This window comes from Telopea speciosissima, chromosome 5 (genome assembly GCF_018873765.1).
Source record: "Telopea speciosissima isolate NSW1024214 ecotype Mountain lineage chromosome 5, Tspe_v1, whole genome shotgun sequence".
Classification (NCBI taxonomy): Eukaryota; Viridiplantae; Streptophyta; class Magnoliopsida; order Proteales; family Proteaceae; genus Telopea; species Telopea speciosissima.
The window spans coordinates 69,136,409-69,156,338 of NC_057920.1; the positions used below are offsets into that span (position 1 = coordinate 69,136,409).

General features: G+C 38.2%; 1 protein-coding gene across 2 annotated transcripts; it reads right to left on the reverse strand.

Annotated features, from left to right (window-relative positions):
- Positions 1–3,957: 3,957 nt before the first annotated feature.
- LOC122662750 (beta-1,3-galactosyltransferase 7-like) lies at positions 3,958–7,862 on the reverse strand. Of its 2 annotated transcripts, none has more exons than XM_043858469.1 (11): positions 7,575–7,862; positions 7,230–7,326; positions 7,057–7,118; positions 6,746–6,954; positions 6,599–6,662; positions 5,581–5,653; positions 5,381–5,501; positions 5,190–5,277; positions 4,954–5,079; positions 4,556–4,665; positions 3,958–4,468 (listed from the first exon to the last, which is right to left on the reverse strand). In XM_043858469.1, exons 1-11 carry the CDS (start codon positions 7,667–7,669, stop codon positions 4,320–4,322), a joined length of 1,194 nt encoding a protein of 397 aa, XP_043714404.1. In that variant the 5' UTR covers positions 7,670–7,862; the 3' UTR covers positions 3,958–4,319. The 2 variants fall into 2 exon arrangements, with proteins under 2 accessions (XP_043714404.1, XP_043714405.1); XM_043858470.1 differs by having other exon boundaries at positions 6,746–6,945; positions 7,575–7,861.
- Positions 7,863–19,930: the final 12,068 nt, after the last annotated feature.

Genomic DNA, 19,930 nt, shown 5'->3' on the forward strand with positions numbered 1-19,930 from the left:
AAACAGACGACCGCCTGCACACGAATCGTTATCTACTCCTGTTACAACGCATCATGCGACGCTGCCGAGGCCATGTGGTACAGCGGGTCTCACATGGTGTACATCCACGCAGCTAGCCCGTTTGATAACATTTCTGTTTCATATTTTTTGTGTTTTTTGTGTTACTGGCACAGAAAAACGGAATCTACCGTTTGGATGCACCGATCTGTTTTTATGTGCTAGTAAAACAAACCGCGTACAAAACACAAGTAAAACACAAAATTATTTGTTTCTTCAGTTTTGAAACACTTCAATTGAAACAAAATAGAGAATCTACGCCCGATAATTCTTGGACACCAGCGAAGGACTCCTTCAACGAGACAGAAGCCATCTTCACTCTGCGACATGTTCTTTTCTTGTGCCTCGAAAAGAGACTTGTGGCACTCCCTATCTCCATTGTCTTCTCCACCGAGCAGCTGGTTCCTTGCGATAGCATCTTCTCCAACGAAACCCTAGATCTGTTGGATAGGTAAGTTGCTTCTTTTCTTCTTCCTCTACTCGCTTCTTCTTCTTCTTCTTTCTAATTCTTCTTCTTCTTTTTAAATTTATATAAGCCTTGTATTGACACTTTTTGCAGAAACTCTCAAAAATCAAGAAGTGATCAAGTGATTGTGTGGCTTTTCTCCCAACGATCCAAGCTCCATGGCCTTTGTCTTCTCAGACCAAAACCATTTTTGGTTTGGATGTGGGCGCACAAGACTTGGTTAAATGTAGTGGTTTGTGGTAAATTAGGTTTTCAGTAGGATGTCCACGGGGAATTGTTAGCAATGTGCCACAACCATGTTCTATTTTGACTTGGCGCTATCATTCCCCAAAAAAAAGAGCCTGGCACTCTCTTTTCTAAAGTAGCAGTTTAGTCGTTATTTTGTATATTCAATCAAACACTGAGGTATAGTCAGGTTATTAGTAAGAATTTACAGGGATTTGTTTCTTCTTTCTTATGTGAAAGTAGCATATGTGGCGTATTTAAAAATTAGAGTTTCAAATCTTTTGGTCAATGTTAGAGATTATTAGTCAAAAAGAAAACAGGAACGTAGATGTTTTGTCTGGGTGTGAGGTTTATTTCCAAAAATTGCAATTGTGCAATTTACCACCACCATTATCAATTTTGAATTCCCTAAAAAAGAACTTGGCAATCTTTTCTAAAGGAGCAATGTGGTCTTTATTCTGTATGTTGAACCAAACCTTGAAAGTATTAGTGGGGTTATTAAGAGGAACTTACAGGATTTGTTTCTTGTTTCTTATGAATAAGTAGCTTATTTTTCTTGGTTTTGCTGTGGATGAATGTTGTGTAGTTCATTTAAGATGATAGATGACAATTGCTGTGGATGCTTGTCTTAGCTTCTTAGTCTTCTACTCAAGCTTTAAGTCTGGCATCTGCTCCATTATTTTCCTCGCTTGCTCTAATAACTCCACTGCTTGCCTTAGATGTGCTTCACTCTCTTCTCCTTCGTCTCTTAGTTCCTAAGTAGAAACAAATCTCTTAGTTCCTAAGTGACCAATAAAAGAGAGAGAGAGAGAGAGAGGTTCCTACCTCTTTATTAGGGTTTGGAGAGAAGAAAAACACCAAAAAGTTGGAACAGAACATATGAAGCACATAGGATGGAGAGACCTGAAAAATTTTGCGTGTCAATAGATATAATTCTTAAATGAATGTAACATATAGAACCAGTTGGGTGTTCCATTAGCTATATTGACATATCATTCTTAAATAAATGTATAATTCTTAAGCAATCAGATTTGTCCTTGAAGCTATATAAATGTATTACTCCTAAACAAAACCATCTATCCTTGAATCACGTTAAACAAGAACTGCAAAACCAGATTCACTAAGAAGATAATGAATTCAATGACTAGACCTTGCAATTAAGATGAACCAAAAGCATTTTCTAGTTGACAAAAAATTATACTTGCACAGATCAGTCCTCTTTAAAATACTATGAAACAGATTCAATACAAGATGCCAAGACAACGAATTAATCGAGCACTGCTACGATGGAAAAATCACTTTTAAGTATTTGGACTGATGTTGCAAAGCAGCACAAGTGATCCATCTGCTACGGTGAAAAAACACTTTTAAGAAAAGAAGAGGCATTTTAGGTGTGTCTTTCCTAAAAGAGAGACATAAAATTGACCATGACACCTCTCTCCCACTTTGTTGTGCTTACTCTTTCATGTTATTTACCATCCCTATCTGGCCTTCTCAATTGGGTATTTACACTCTTAATGCCGAACACCTACTCCCTCTACCGGTGACTTGTTTTCTAATGATTATTATTCAAATTCCTTTCATTGAAGAGACAATTGATTTTGTTCTTTCTCTTCAAAATTGGGTTACTCGTAAATTTCAAACTCTATTTGAAGTAAGTTGAATGCAATGAATAACAAGAATTGAGTTACTTGTAAATTTCAAACTCGACTTGTTGGGTCTTTAGCTCAAATTGGTAGAGCACTTGGAACATGAGTATGTCTCAAGCATGTTCTAAGGGGATGGTGGTTTGAATCCACCAAGATCCTTTTTGGATGGTCATACATGACCATGGTAAATGTTTTCATCTTAATTTTAAGTAAGTTTAGTCAAGTAATGGCATTTTTGTAATAATTCATTAATTTGGTAAAATGTGCTTCAGAACAGCTTTTACCAAACAGATTTGTATTGTATTTCTGGTCTAAAAGCGTTTCTAGAACAAGTTTACCAAACACCATTTTAGAGTCCTGAAAAACGTTTCTAGCACAGAAACATAAAAAAATGATAAAGGTAAAAAACACTTGTTCTAAAATAGAAGCATTACCAAACGGGCCCTTAGTGTGATTCCTTAAATTGGTCCAGTTTTTACTACTAGGCCAATCACGAGAAAAGAAAAGGAATTTGGGGTACTATTTTGGGAAAATCTTTTGAGATTGGCTCGTGTTTTTAAGCTATGTTTGGATTGCACTCTTGAAATAGATTTTGGGATTAGAATGCATTCTAAAACTCTATTTTCTCACTTCGGAATACATCCTAGACCCAAAATCTTGGTTCACAATTTCACGTGCATTACCCAATCCAGTTGGAGTACTCTGCCAAAGTAAAAAACACAAGACTGCCAGAGTAATAGGGATTATTGAAAAATTAATTAGAAAAGCCACAAATATAATGATCCTATGGTTGAGATAAGATACCATTTGAAATGTAACTTATTCACGGGGTTATATTGTACGGCCAACATCATCTTGTCCACATAGCAAAAGATAGAGGGCATATGGGAAAAATTCCTAAAATGGTTATGTAAGAACATATGTTTCTTAGAAGTGGATACTTGTCGATGTGACAAAATACCTTACATATTATTGCTCAACTCAGTTTTAAAATCTTTTGATTGAAAAGATTTTAGTTTTTTTTTTTTAGGGGCAATTTTCTAGACCTATTAGATAAGAAAAAGAATTACAAAGCAAGTAGGTTTACAAGACAGAGTATGTATAAAACAAAATCAAACCTAGTTTTTTCGTAATTAATTTTCTTATCTCGTTGATCTAGGCAATCTCCCCCCCCCCCCTCCCCAACGCCTGGGTGGAAATTGTAGACATTTTTGGAATAGTTTGGCATGGATTGAAACATTCTAAAATATGACAAGTAGTTATGTTATTGCTTTCCCTAAATAATATATAAGTGGTAATTTTCCTACACGGGCCAATTTATGAAGCCTTCCTTGTAAGATAGGTTGTGACATTCAAAATAAACAAGCATAGGACCATTAAGAACATCTAAAATGGCTTCAATCTTGGATATTGATTATAAACTATACACAAATATCATCATTATAAGAATCCAGGAATGACTTGTGAAAATGGGGGCTGCCGAGCTTTTGTATGCTATGTAGTAACACTGTAACAGACATTCACTTGTACATCCAACACCGACAATAGACTGTCCCCACCTGAGAGAATTGATTTTTCTGTATAAATATCCTATTATCCTAACCCCAAAAGAATAAAACACATGGGAAGCAACTGAATTTCTGACTATGCCCTGAACCAGAGCAACAACCAACAATAAGAAAGTGGTTTGGTGTAGCTCATGCCATTTGGAATCCACATAACAATCACCTAAAGGCTTTCAGCGAGATGTACAGGCATAGTTGAGGGAAAATGAACCATCTCTATGTGCATTGTTCTCTCTTGTCTGAATCTTCAAAACTGCTTGTTGATGCTTCACTAAAGAAATCTTGCTTACCTCAGTCATTAGGCAGTAGTGGAAACATGATATCACAGACATTGCCTAACACCTTCATTCTAGTAACTTAAAATAAAGCACTCCAAACAGCTCCATCTCCTTCACCACATTTTGCATGAACATTCTTGATCTTCTCCACAGATTTGCAAATTCCACTGCAGCTCCAATCAAATGAGGCAATGCATACACTGCCTGCCTGTGCCTTCCAGTCACAATCTGCAGAATAGCCAAAAAATAAGAACTTCAGGCAAAGATGTGAACCCGTCTTTTAAGACCAGCAATATATAGCTTGGAGAATTATACCTGGTGGAGTCCCACAGCACATGTTACGTTCATCGATGTGCTCAACTTCAAGACCAATAAACCAAGAACCAAGTGACACATCTTCATTTGCATACTTGTGCAATATGTCCCTACAGTCACAAACAGCAGCACCGGATTCTCAAGTTGCATAATGGGCAAGAACAATTTATATACTGTCCAACTGGAAACACTCTTTTAACCAGGAAATTAAAAGAACAAGGAGTCCTGAAAACAGTTTGAATCATGTCGTTTGAACAACCATGTACTAATCATATCAGTTCATCCAAACCCTGCATTGCTAGGTGCATGAAAATCCACTCAACTCTGTTGTATGGTAGCTAAAAAGATACCAAGTTAGGCCTAACTATGCCTGATAGAATTATATCCAAAATTCTTACCGGTTGATTGAGATATATCTAGCCAGATCTTTTGAAATCGCGTATATCTGTCCAGTAGCATGTCGGAAGTATTTGTTTCCATCTTCCCCAAATTTCCAGTATTCTGGCTCATGGTACTTGACATTCCTACAGGAAGGGGAAAAAAGATACACATGAGGGACACATTACACTACTACATGACATCAAAAAACAATTTGAAGAAGTCCACCCATTTAGATGAATTCATGGAGGATTACTTTTGAGAAAGAACAGGTCCAGATTTCATACAGCCCATGTAGACTCTGGGCTTAGCACGGTGACGGGCAAGAGTTGCAGCTAGCATACCTGAAATCGTCGAAGGATGTAAAAGCCAAAATTTAGAAATCATACTTTAAAAGAGGAGGCCCAAGCTGCAAAATAGATTCAGGAAAATAAAGATAGTATGTACCCAAATTGACATGGACATCATCATCCACCTTGACATAGAATTCAGCATCCCATATTGCAACAGCAGTGGTAAAGAAGATTTTTGTTTTAGCAGAAAGTTCATGATACCCCTCAACATGTTCCTACAGGATGGTACAAAAAGATTAAGACCCAAGTTCACACAAAATCATTGTGTATAGGAAGTAATGAGCATCTTCTTACCAGCCTCAGAAAGTCCTTATGCTGTGCATCTTCCATATCAATAGCTCGATCTAAAATGCTTTTGGATGTTGCACTGTCCCAATCAATTGAAGAAAATTTAGGTCAGGTCCCATTTTAGTAAACGATATGATGGTTCTTCACAATTACCATTTAACAGGCATAGGAGAAAAGTATGCATAAGCAAAATATTTATATGTGAGACTCTCTTAATAGAGTCATGATAAAGCAGACAGATTGATAACAGGCATCACATGGTGGATAATAATAAATCATCAATACAAGATAAGCCATTTTTTTTAATATAATCATCACCTTTGAGGAAATTAAATAATTTTGAGGTCATTTAGGAGTGTATCTTGAGAAGATAAGCTGATTGAGGGTTGTTCGTGGTTATACAGGCATTTGCAATGGAGGCCAGGTAAGGAGGTCTAATATAATTCAGATGAGAGGAGTTAAAGACTAAGGGGTAGATCAAAAATGATTTGGGAAGAAGTGACAAAAGATATGAATGGCTTTGGGTGAGATGGTGAGAAAAACAAATAAAAGTAAGAAAAACCATTACTCCTAGCTGTGAAAGCTATTGAGTAAATTTGGAAAATAAGATGGTCAAAAAGCTCTGACTTGGTACTAATTACAGTGATCCAAAAACGTCTTCTCAAACTCCCTCAGTGACTTCCTCTATATGTTTGGATGGGTAAGAAGAACTGCTGCCATTACATTATTTATTTAAAAAGTATTTTAATAAAAGGGAAGCCATATAAGATTGTAGAAATCACAAGTGCATTTGAATAATATGAGCATTCAATCATCAACATCATATTAAAGAAGCATAGTGACTCATTAGATGACAACGAACAATGCTAAAATAAGAGCAAGAGATCTCAGTATGAAACTGTTCCGAGTGTGAGTGTGCTGCAGAGTTAAAACACCGGATGTTTGCTCAAAACAATCATGGAGAACATGCCAGCATTACAAACACAGATTTACAAGCTCACAGAAACTTTAGTAAGCGATGTACCTGTGCCCGATCATGAAGCGTATTACAATACCCTTCTCTCGCTCCAGTTGAAGTAGCTTCTCCCCTAAATTCCAAATAAAACTAAGTAATGACTCCCCAGATGGGTAGATCTATCAAATATACTGCAAAGAGATAACAAAAAGATACCTTGAGGCATCCAAGTCTCTCTGACCGAATCGCGCCTCTTCCTGCTACTAAATGCAGTGTTTATTCCAATGACCACAAATGCCTTCTTCTTCTTCGGTGAGCCCTCATGAATTGCATGAGAGTCGCTGATTCCCATCTCCTGACCTCTCCTTGTCGCGGCGAGCTCCATTTGAAGTGATGAAATAGTCTTATCTAAAGATCTAACCGGCCTCCAATAATTCATCAGCAAATGAACCAAATAATTAACTGAATTAAAAAAGAAAAGAGAAACTATCAAAATGGGCAGAATCGAGACTTCAATTCATACTCACTGAATTGCTTCGTGGGTCCTGTAAACTTCCCCCATTATATCCTTCTCTTGTCGTCCAAGCTTCTGATTCAGGGAAGGTAAAAATTGAGGCGAAAAGAAAAGACCCCTCTCCCAAAAAAAAAAAAAAAAAGAAACTTTAGAAAGCCTATCAATCCTTTTGGATAACAAACGGACCTGTTTTGTGACACAATCCCCAGAAACAAGTTTCAACTCCTGTTCTTGCCGTCGACGAGTTATGATCTGACCATCTGATTCGGGAGGAGCCCACACCCTGCAATTTCACCCATTTTATGATAAAATTCAACAAAAGAAAGGGGTAAAACAAAAACCAATTGCAGGTGGACCTCTACACCTAGAAAAGATCCAATTAAATACATTAGTCAAGCAAAAGCAAGTATCGTTAAATACAAACATTACATCAAACCAAGATCCTAATGGGAACAAAAACTAGGAACGTGAAACCCATATCATATTTCATAAACACAATTGAAAAGAAAAAAGAAAGAGAGGGGGAGGAACCTGTTTGTGAAGAACATTCCAAGAGCGAAGCTGGAGACAGAGAGAATGAGAATCCATTTCTTTGATACCTTCTCACTGTTTCGATTCTTCATCATATTGATGAAGAACGATTTTTTCTTTTTTCTTTTTTCTGAATGGTTCGTGTGTCTCTATGCGTTGCTTTATGGGGGGGGGGGGGGAGAGCGAGGAGAAAAATAGTTGAACTAAAAGAATTCAAAGATTCAAAGATCGATTTGGGCTGAGAAAGCGAGGGAGAGAAGAAGAAGATGCAGAGGAGAATTGTCCCAGAACCTGGGGCCGTCAACATTGACGCCAATTCAGGGCATTACAACTGCACAAGTGCTTAACACCACTCGTCGATGTAACGCCTGTTAGTATCCTCGCCGTCATCAAAATGGACCCACACGAAGAATTTTCAACGTGGCATTATTTTAATTGAACATGAAATCGTTTAAAGGAGTTACCGATGTCAAGGTCAGTTAGTTCCATGACTTTAATTTGAACGAAAGTTCGCTGATCTTCCTACAACAGTGGGTGTTAAGTGTCAACTCTCAACAATCGACATCCTCTACTTCCGTCTGCGGCCTGCCCCTACTTCTGTGGGCGCTCTACACGGAGCTTTGCACGCAAAGACCGCCTTATCCTGCTCGATTTGATTTTAAATTTTTTAGTTTGATTTAAGATATGGGGGAAGTTTTCATACACGGTTATGCATGCATACATCGTCGTGTCCCTCTCACAAAAAATTGGAAAAATCATAAAACCCTCACCCATTAATTAAGGCCTTGAAACTCTCACTCTCTCACATAAAACTTTCCCCAATAATATATTATGTACCAAGCAAATCGAATTGAAATTAAATACATTTAGGCCCTGTACCTGTTTGTTTAGAAGGAAAGGTGGGGGTGGGATTTTGATGGGAAGATGAGACCCACATGTATGTTGGTGGGGTTTTGTTAAGATGAAAATGTTGAGGTAAAGTTATATTTTCAAAGGTCCTAATTGTTTCGAGGGAACTTAGATGGGGTGTCAAAATACTAATGTGGTACTTTAAAATCCTACCCCAACCTTGTTTGGTTAATTTGGAATGGTAAACTTACAAAAGTTCAAGGGACATCATTAATTGTTTTATGTGACACTTCAAAATCCCACCCTTTTGCGAACGAAAGTCCCATCATATTAGTGAGACTTTGGTTACTTTTCATGGAAAAAATAATTTTACTTCAATATTTCCATCCCCCAAACCCCACCAACACGTGGATTCCATCTTCTCAACATTCTCACCCCATCTTCCCCTCTAAAACAAACAGAGCCCAATAGTAATCAATTGGTGGGACTTTGGATAGACTAGGGGTGGGATTTGAAGTGACACATCAATAGACGAAACATTTAATGATGTTCTCTGGGCTTTTATAAGTTCATCACTCCACGATAACCAAACAAGATTGGGGTGAGATTTTAAAGTGCCACATAAGCATTTTTCCATCTCAATTCTCCCACCCCACCTAAGTCCCCTTTAAATAAACGGAGCCTTTGACAGATAGGCATGCCACTTACGTGTGCAGTAAGTTAGCGGGTGACACCAATGAGGGTGCAGAATGGGACAATAAGGGGTGTCAATTTTGGGTCGAAACCAAGAATCAGATCGGAACCAACCCGCTAGGAACTAGAACTGATCCATCAAATAGTTTATTGGTCCGATTCTAGATCTTATCATGAAGTTATTGATCCAATTCTGGATCTACCAATTAAATTATTAATCTCTCAACAATTCTAGATCTGATAGATAAATTAGGATTTAGGAACCGTTGGAAACGGAACAAATTCACATCCGAACCCTATCTATATATTATATAAGGGAGAAAGAACTCTACCTGGTCGCGTGCGGCGCAACACTTGTGCCCAAACATAGTGCTGCACAAAAGTGACCATTGCGCTCCATGGAAAGGTGGAAATTCCTAAGGGTGTGACGGTCATTTCACGTAACCCTGTGTCTAGGCACTGGGGTTGCGCACTGCAACGCGACCAAGTAGCATTTCTTTCCCATTATACTTAAGACTTAAGGCTTGCGGTATGTCCAACCTTTTCCCTATATTTAAAAACTAAAACAAAACCAAACTGGTTCGTTTTGTATTTGCTTCTCATGTATTTGGTCTAGTTCAATTCTTATGGAGTTCTGATATTTCGGTTCAATCTTTTTATTTACTTTATATTTGACTCATGCAGTTTGTGGTTTGATTTGGTTTATTCGGTTAAGGGTATGATTTCAAAACACGTTACCGGTTCAGCCGTATCGATATCAAGCAGTATCGATATTGTGTTTTGACCGATAAAGGCTTAGTAGAATAGTACATATCGAGCGCAAATTGGTCAAAAATATTTTTTTTTATTCAAAATCAAGGACAAAACTATCTAATTCGGTCAATTCGTATCAGCATTAGTTGAGATACTGATATCTTGAGTTAAATAAATCCTTGATTCAAGTTCAATTTTTTTGGGTTTAATGTGGTTCAATACAAACTAATAATTTTAACTTTAAAACAAAAATGGAACCAATTAAATTTCTATTAAGGAAGAAAGAACCATATCTGATCGCATGTGGTGTAGCCCTTGCGTTCGAACACAGGATCGTGCAAAATGACCACCGTGTCCCCATGAAAATGATGAAATCCAGATATAGTGATCATTTCATGTGACTCTATGTTTGGGCACAAGGATCGCATGCCGCATTCAACCAGTTAGCGTTCAATTCCCTTCTTTTAAAATCAAAACAAAACTCTCTTTTTTTTCGATTCGATTTTAAACCAATGTGTTAATTCCGATTTCTTATTTCAATCCTAAATTGACTCCCTTATCAACGACATTAGAGGCTACCCACCCTCATGCAAGATCAACGTTCATCACCCTCCGTTTGGAATAAACGGCTAAAAGATCTGGGACCCACCATTGACTTGGGCCAACAATGAAATTGTCAATTACATGGACCACGAGTCAAAGGACGTACCGTTCATGACTATTTTGATGTTGAATCTTGAAAGTGCTGTTTGGAATTTCCCACGTTTAAAGAATTCGTTTTTTACCATCTCTGTCATGAAATGACAATTAACAAACAAGGTCAAGCACTACTTGACCCAAAATTAAACGAGGAAGATTCAATGAGTTGCCCCGTTGAAGCCGTTGGATATTTGGAAAGATGACTTCATCAATTGGGTATCTTAATTAGGGTTGTCAACACAATTGAATTTCAATCGGATCACACCCGATCCAATCGGAATTTTATAAGCTAATCCGACGATAACATGACCCAACAAAAATGTGTTCAAGTTGGGGAGAGGTTAACTTTTTTGGGTGGAGGATTGGCCGGGGGCAATAGCTCAACAAAGACTAGCAGGGTCTTTTTGGGTCTATTTTTTTCTGATTTTAATTTGCTACATAAATGGGTACTGTTGGTCCAAGAAGGGTGGGAGGAGGTCGATGGGCCGGGTCATGAGCTTGCCTGCCACCTTATTTGCTTTACAATTTACAAACACAAGGTCTTTTGGGGCCCATTAAGAAAAAAAGACCACGACCAAACATATTTTCACGGTTTGAGTCAAAAATGGTGTGTGTGGTTCATAATACTATTAGTTCTTGTGGTACCATTTCTCTTGCGTGATTAACGGTTCTGGACTTTCCAAAGGTAGGCACGAAGTAGGGTGTTTGAACAAACTTTGAAGGCCCGCAAGTCACGGCAATTCGAGCTGTTTGGAAAAGATGGAAAGGCAACCAAACGAGAGGAAGCACTCAAGTTACATAAATGGGCAAGAGATCGTTGTTTGATCTGTTAGAATTTTAGTTCTAATAAAATTCTATATGGACATAATTAAATCCCTAAATCAGGTTAATTAGGGTTTTTGTCTAATAAAGTGGGGTCATTAAGTTATATTAGAAGTCTAATGTGGATTGGCTTAGTGTGGGCCAGATAGATTCCTATTAGGACTGTGATGAGTCAGACCCTATAGGGATTACTATATAAGGAGAGCTAAGTCCCCCTCTACCCAACACAACTTATTATTCTCAATTGCTATTGAGGAGTGCATTCTAGAAAAAGAGGGAGATATTCAGTGTTCGTCGTCCCTGCGCATTCGGTATTCTCATCAGGCCAGTTACTTTGGGAATAGAGGGGAAGCACCTAGATCTTTGTTCTTTATTTTCCACTGCAATCATCATCACTATGAATGCGAAACAAGGTCAGTGGTTCTATCCCTATTTTCTATTATTTATTTGATTGTGTTCTTGAACGCCCTATAGAGATCCTGGCTTTTGGGATTTTATTCCTATTCGGATCGATTTATTCCAACATGTGGTATCAGAGCATCCATAGATCCGTTCTTGAACCTATATGGATTCAAAATAATATAACATAATAAGGGAATCGAAAATTTTTTCGATTCGAATCAAGGTTTTTAGGGTTTTTTCTAGTTTTCCAAAAACCCGTACGGACACTGGTATTCTGCCGATTTTTTTAGCCAGCGAAAACAGAATCTGATCACATGGGGGCGTAGAGCTCGCAAAATCAAAGTTTTCGGTGGGTGGATCACCGCCGGCGGCTGTCGGACGCGCTCCCACGCGCCGGCGGCAGCCGCGGGTGATCTTCACTCGCCGGCAAAAGTTTAAAAAAAAAAAAAAAAAAAAAAAGGGAATCTGGGTTTTGCTATCGTGCGCCTGATGCTATCTATAGGCGATGCTAACGTGCGCCTCTCGGGTCGGGTCAACCCGGGTTATGATCCGAAAACCCGATCCGGGTTGACCCAAACCCAATTGGACCGGGTTTGAACCGGTTCACTCGAACCGGGGGTTGAACGAAATTGATTTGGTTTGACTTTTCGGGCCGGTTTGACCAGTACAGTCAACCTGATTTTGACTTGAACTTTGACTGGGCTTTCTGGGGGCTACGAGACTCCGTTTGGGGTCCCGTTTTTTGCGTTGGCTCTGTTTTTCTGTGCTCTACACAGTGGTGCCCTCTGTTTTGATCAGATATGAATATTTTAAATATTTTTGGTATTCTTTTGATGCATGCCCTATTATGGAATTTGTCGATTCGTTCCATTGGGAACCGAACTAATTTTCTGACTTACTGGAATACCTACTTTGATGAACAATACTGTTGGCATATTTGTGTTAATTTTGAGACAGTTAAGCTCCTTGTCATAAAGTATAAAATAACACGATTTGTTTAAGGATGTAAGTAATTTTGGAATATCCCAAGAGAGGGTTCCATGGGTTCGACAGGATGCAGCCGCCAAAGCGACCTTCCTTGTTGGATTTATGAAACACCGGTCTCATACAGTTGTGGGATGTCCTTCAACTCTAATGTGTGGTCATACACCCAAAGGTGGTGGTCATGTATTGGTACTTGAAGGGGTACATATACAGTATGCATATGAATAGGCTGACCCTAGAATTCTGCACACCCAAAGGTGGTGGATTTTGAAAGTTGAGCTGTATTCCCATGGCCACTGGTATGTAGGGATTTTTACAATTGCATGTTGGGAATTCAGCCCAAAGGTGTTTTCACAACGATGTGTGTAAAATTCTCATTAGCTTATAAGGTTTCAAGCTGTACTTGCATTATGCTGATTATTGTACTGTTAATTGTTTAAATTTTCAGTCACATTTTCTGTCAATAATAACATGGTCACTATTGAGATTCTTACTAGGTCAAATTTTAAGAAGTGGAAAGAGGACATTATGTTTGCCATGAAGATGGCAAATGTGCATACGTCCCTTGTTATAGATAAACCAATGGACCTAACGGTGATAGTCGAGGATGAAAAATTTGTGCATTCGCATGGGAAAAGAGTAATCGCTTAGCTGTACTATCTATAAAGAGGTCGATCTGGAACACCTTAAGAGTGGTCTACGATAAATGTCTTGCCGAGTATTGCTGGATGCAATTTCCAAGAGATACCAAGTTTCATCGAATGCTAAGATTGGGAGACTTCTGCAAGGGGTATTTAATATGGAATACCATGGTTCTGGGGGTGTTAGGGATTATATTGTTTGGATGATTGACTATCAAACCAAAATCAAAGCCTTGAATATTGTTCTTCTTGATGCCTTGATTGTTCATCAAGTTCTTAATACCCTATCTTCTGATTTTGACATCATCAAAATCAACTACCTTTCCCAGGACGATGTCTGGAGTATCGATGACCTTATTTCTAGGGTTGTATTCGAGGAAGAGAAACTACTTGTTATTTCCAAATCCCATGAGAGTAAAAAGTCTAAAAATCATACTCATAAGTCTGCCAATAAAGAGTGCGATCGGATTAACAATTTGGGACCTAAGAAAGACTCTTTCAAGAAAGAGAGTGATCGCTGCTTCTTTTGTAAGAAGAAGGGTCACATAAAGAAGGACTGCAACAAATACAAGACTTGGTTATCAAAACCCAAGCCATCAGGTAACGATTCTTTGGCTTTTGGTTGTGAGTCCAATCTATCATAAGCCTCATACAGTACTTGGAGGCTAGACGCCGGGGCAACTAACTAAGTTGCTTTTACCATATAGGGATTCATAAACCGGAAGAGGCCAAATCAGGATGAATCAAGACTTATCATAGGGAATGATGGATATGATTGACGTAAAGTTCGTGGGAGATATCATTTTATTACTAGTTTCTAGTTTTAATTTGACTGTAAAGAATACTTTTTATGTACCATCCTTCAGGCAAAATTTAATTTCGATTTCAGTGTTGGGCATTGGTAGTTACCATTTTGAAATAAAGAATAGTATGATAAATTTGTTTTAAATAAAGTTGGTTCCTGCATTACGTCCAATGGATTGTACAGACTGTGTTTATCTCTCAATGATATCTACGCCTTCCATAATATTGAAAACATTGTTTTCAAAAGACTCTTACCTAAAGAACGGTCTTTCACATTGTGGCATAAGATGTTAGGTCATATTTCTAAGGCAAGAGTGGAAAGACTGATAAAGTCTGACATCCTACCTACTCTTGAAAGTGATCTAGAAACTTATGTAGACTGATGTAAGGGAAAGATGACCAAGATAAAGAAGAAAACTGTAGTCTATAGTTCTGACCTGTTGGAGGTCATTCACATTGACATCAGTGGTCCATGTTCAGCCACATTGTGTAGAAATTTTTTATTTCATCACTTTTAACAGGCGACTACTCCCGATATGGCTATCTGTTCTTAATTAAAGAAAAGTCTGAATTTCTTGACAAGTTCAAGATTTTTGGGACTAAAGTTGAGAAACAGTTGGACAAAGTTATTAAAATTGTTAAATTCGATCGTGGGGGTGAGTATTATGGCAGACATGGCGATGCTGGATAGCTTAAGGGCCTGTTTTCCAAATACTAAGAGGACTCTGCGATAGTTGGTCAATTTACTATGCCAGGAAGTCCTGAGAAAAATGGTGTCGCTGAAAGGCATAACCGCACTGGTGAAGAGTATGATTAGTAAGACAAATTTTACCTAAGTTCTTATGGGAGAAGTTTTTTGAAAACTACTCATTGTATCCTTAACCATGTAGTTACTAAACCCATAAGTCATCTTAGAGTTTGGGGGTGCCCTGCAGAAGTAAAACTATATTATCCGACTTTGAACAAGTTGGATCCCAGGACTACTCATTACTATTTTGTTAGCTACCCAGATCATTCGAAGGGATATAAATTTTATAACCCCTGCGGAGACACTAGAATTATGGACTTATAGGCAACGAAGTTTCTGGAATTTGATATGGCCAAAAGGAATGATTGTTCTCAGACTGTTCGAGATAGTGACATGGTTGGTACATTGGTACATGTTCTTCTACCTATTCAGACGGATGTGGGGCATACCACGCCATTAGTTACACCTGCTGGAGTTCAGGAGCCTGATATTGATAACGATCCTTGACATTCATGTAGCACCTGATGAGATTCCTCTCAATCAGGATGCGATTGAGGATCCTATCATTGATCCAGTTCCAGCTGAGATTTCTCAGATTCAGGGTGAGGCAGTGGTAGCACCATCACGAAAATCCATCAAGGGGAGAAATTCAGAAATACCATCTATCTATGAGGTCTATCTGAGAGAACATGACTACGACATTGGTTGTGTGGTTGATCCAGTTACTTATTCAGGCGTTGTTTCTAGTTCTCAGTTAGATTTGTGGTTAAATGTAATGAGAGATGAGGTGGAATCGATGAAACATAATGATGTTTGGAAGCTTGTTGAATTAAACCTGAGGGTCTTGCGGTGGATGGTTCAGACCATCTTACGTGGACTCAAGAAGTCTATTTACGGTCTCAAACAAGCTTCCAGGCAGTGGTATTTGAAGTTTGACAGTGTCGTGACTTCATTCGATTTTGTGAAAAATAAAGCGGATCAGTGTTTATATCACAAGGTCAGTGGGAGCAAATTCTATTTTCTCATATTTTATATGGATGACATCCTTCTTGCTAGCGGTGACCTAGGGATGTTGCATAAATGAAAGCAACTATTATCTAGGGAATTTAACATGAAGGACCTTGGTGAGGTTTCTTTTGTCCTTGGCATTGAGATCCATAGGGATCGTTCTCGTCGTTTACTAAGTTTTTCTCAGAGGGCTTATGTTGATCGTATTCAGGAGAGGTTCAGTATGCTGGATTGCAAACCTGAGAATGTTCATGCTCTCAAACTGAGCTCGACACAGTGCCAAAAATGAAGCGAGAAGGATGACATAATGAGGTGCCTTATACTAGCGCACTAGGTAGTATCATGTATGCTCAGTGCATGCGGACCGAATATTACCTTTGTGATGGGTCTTCTTGGCAGATATCAGTCAGATCCTGGTCTTAGCCACTGGGTTGCTGCCAAGAAAGTATTATGGTACTTGTAGGGGATAAAAGATTATATGTAACATAAAGACACATTCCTGAACTCAAGCTAGTGGGTCATACAGATTCCGACCTTGCTAGCTGTGAGAATGATAGGAGATCCACATCTGGTTAAGTTTTTCTAATGGCAGGAAGGGTAGTATTATGGAACAGTACAAAACAAACATTGGTAACCACATTGACTATACAGGTAAAGTTTGTAGCATGCCATGGGGTTGCTACTCAGGTTATTTGACTCAGGAATCTCATAAAGTAGTTGACCATTTTAGATTCTGTGGATAGACCCATCTAGACATATAGTAATAACAGTTTTGCTGTGTTGTTTATAAACAACAATAAAGAACTTAGAGGGTCTAAGGACATGAAGGTCAAGTATTTGACCATAAAGGAGACAGTAAAGAAAGGTGACATTGCAGTGGAGCATATTGATACAGATGATATGGTTATAGATCCCCTAACCTAAGGTCTTCGCCCTTGTGTTTTGAAAGACATGTCATAAGCATGGGTTTAGGTGCATCATGGGATGCGGTTGGTTAGTGGGAGTTGTTTTGCTCCATTGTAAAATAAAGTTTATTTTCATCTGTAATTTTTACCGTGCGGTAAATCTTGGCTTATATGTATCAGTTGTCATTGCATGCAAAATTCTTTTGAACACTTGGGTGTTTCATTTATTGACATGATGTATATATATCTAGTTTTAAAGACTTAAGAAATGTGTTAACCTTAAGCAAGGCTGGGGCATTAAGTTATTAGCCTAAAGGTATGTCTTGTAACACATAAAGTAAAACTCGAGTTATTCAAGATGAGACATACAGATTCGTTAGAATTACGAAGTTTATTTCTCTAGTGAGCCTGTGCCACTTAAAGAAGAGAAATTTTGGACTGATAAACGGATAATACATAAGGAATCACTGCGTGAGTATTATCTCGTTGCCACACTATCACATTGCATCCATGTTAGTAGAGTTGAGGGCTCTCGTGACCATGGAAGGCTCTGTGTCGCTTGATCATAGATGCAGTTACCGCCATGATTCGGTGTCTAAAACTCTATGGGATAGGATTGACTTTCTAATATGACCTCTAGACCAATTTATTTTAAAAATTGTGCACATAAAGTTTTCTTAAAGAGTTGTTAGCCTGTGATTTGTTTTGGTCAAAACTGTTTTTAAATCCTTTTAAAAATAAAGAATTTAATGTAAGTCCAAGTGGGAGAATGTTAGAATTTTAGTTCTAATAAAATTCTATATGGACATAATTAAATCCCTAAACCAGGCTAATTAGGGTTTTTATCTAATAAAGTGGGGTCATTAAGTTATATTAGAAGTCTAATGTGGACTGGCTTAGTGTGGGCCAGATAGATTCCTATTAGGACTGTGATGAGTCAGACCCTATAGGGATTACTATATAAGGAGAGCTAGGTCCCCCCTCTACCCAACACAACTTATTATTCTCAATTGCTATTGAGGAGTGCATTCTAGAAAGAGAGGGAGATATTCAGTGTTCGTCGTCCCTGCGCATTTGGTATTCTCATCAGGCCAGTTACTTTGGGAATAGAGGGGAAGTACCTAGATCTTTGTTCTTTATTTTCCGCTGCAATCATCATCACTATGGATGCGAAACAAGGTCAGTGGTTCTATCCCTATTTTCTATTATTTATTTGATTGTGTTCTTGAACGCCCTATGGAGATCCTGGCTTTTGGGATTTTATCCCTATTCGGATCGATTTATTCCAACATGATCGTATAGCACCAGCACAAGGGTCAATGAAAGCGCATGCAAAGCATCAACATAGATGTGGTTTTTTTTTATTTCATGATGGGTAGGGCGGCACTTTCATGCACTATTGTGTCTGGGTGTAGGAGCCATGTGAGCTGGTAATGTTCTTTTTCCTTACATATATATTGTAGAAGATTGAAGTAGACAATGACTATATACATGAAGGAGTTGGATGCTTCTACATGCACAAGTTCCTATTTATTAGGGTAGAAGAATGTCTTAGTATACTTGGACTGTGTTTGGTATGCATTCTTGAAATAGATTGTAGGTTTATAACGCACTCTGAAGCATAAATATAGAGAAACAATTGAATTTCAAAATGCAATTAGAACAGATTGGAAAAGATAAAAACACCATAAAGCAACCAATGCAAGGAAGCACTCAACTTACACATATTAATGATGAAGAAGAAGAAACACGATTATATACGTTAAGAAGATGGATACTTATACATGCGCAAGTACCTTTTTTTTATTTTTTTTTATGAGAACAGAAAGGAGAATACTTAAGAAACCTGATAGAATACATATTGTTTGTCTTGCGCATAGGTCGCAAGGTTAAGGGCTATAGCTAGACATAAGTTATCTTTAAACTTTGTAAAGGCAATATCTAGAGATCTATCACTTATATACATTAGATCTTTAATATAAAGGTAAGGCCAAGGATAGTTAGTAGGGGATGGAAGAGCATTAGCAATCATTTGATTTGAGCACCAAATCTCCTTGATCTCCAAGCCTATATGCGCTGCATGATCTAGACCAGTCCTAATGCTGTATTATACTGGTTCCCAGACCATAGAAGACAAAATATTCCCTGCAGCAAACAACAAAAACCTTCCATCCAACAAAAAAATGTACGACCAACCTCCCAGTCTTACTCCTAGAGTCTGGATTCCTGCACACATTAAAATAGGATATTTAAGCTGAGAAATAGATAACCATGAAACCAAGTTGCAAATATTGTCAGGCATCTTAAATACATCACTGGAAGAGAGGGGAAGGGGTTGTAACTCTAAATCCACTATCCAGCATGAGACTTGGTTAATCACCCATAAAGCATTCGGTTCCTCGAACCAAAGAAAACTTTGTTTTTGGCAGACCAAATGAAATAGCACGTAATAATAAACACCTCAAAAAACCAAATGGTTGAGGCCTTATCTAACTAGCTTGAAGAAAAAATTTTAAAACAAAAGTCGCTCAGGGAATCGTAGACCAGAGATTCAGTATGTAAACCCAGAGGTCTAGCCACTCAAATATGTTTAACCCAATCGCATGAAAGGAATAGATGCCAGTAGGATTCAAGACAATTTCCACAGAAGCCACAAGAGGGGTCGATCTGAAGCCATTTGGAAGCGGAAGCCTTGACCGGTATTCCTGCATGTATCACACGCCAGAAGAAAATTTTAAATTTGGGATGAATCTTGAGTTTTCAAAAGAAATTCCACCATGAGGAAAAACAAAGATTAGAGGCAGTAGGGGAGGAAAGAAGAAAATTAGCAGCAAGTTTAGTACTAAAGATGCCATTTTTGGCCAAGGTGCACCACTAGCTGTCATCAGAATTATTTAAATTGAAATTAAAAATCATAAGATGCAGGTTAGCAGGGATTAGGGATTTAACAGAGTTAGGAGTAAAATTTTCCTCCAAATCAATTTGGGTCATGGTGGTCTTTTTGTCCTTGATGGAAAAACTGGAGGTGGTGTAATTAGTTAGGTTGTA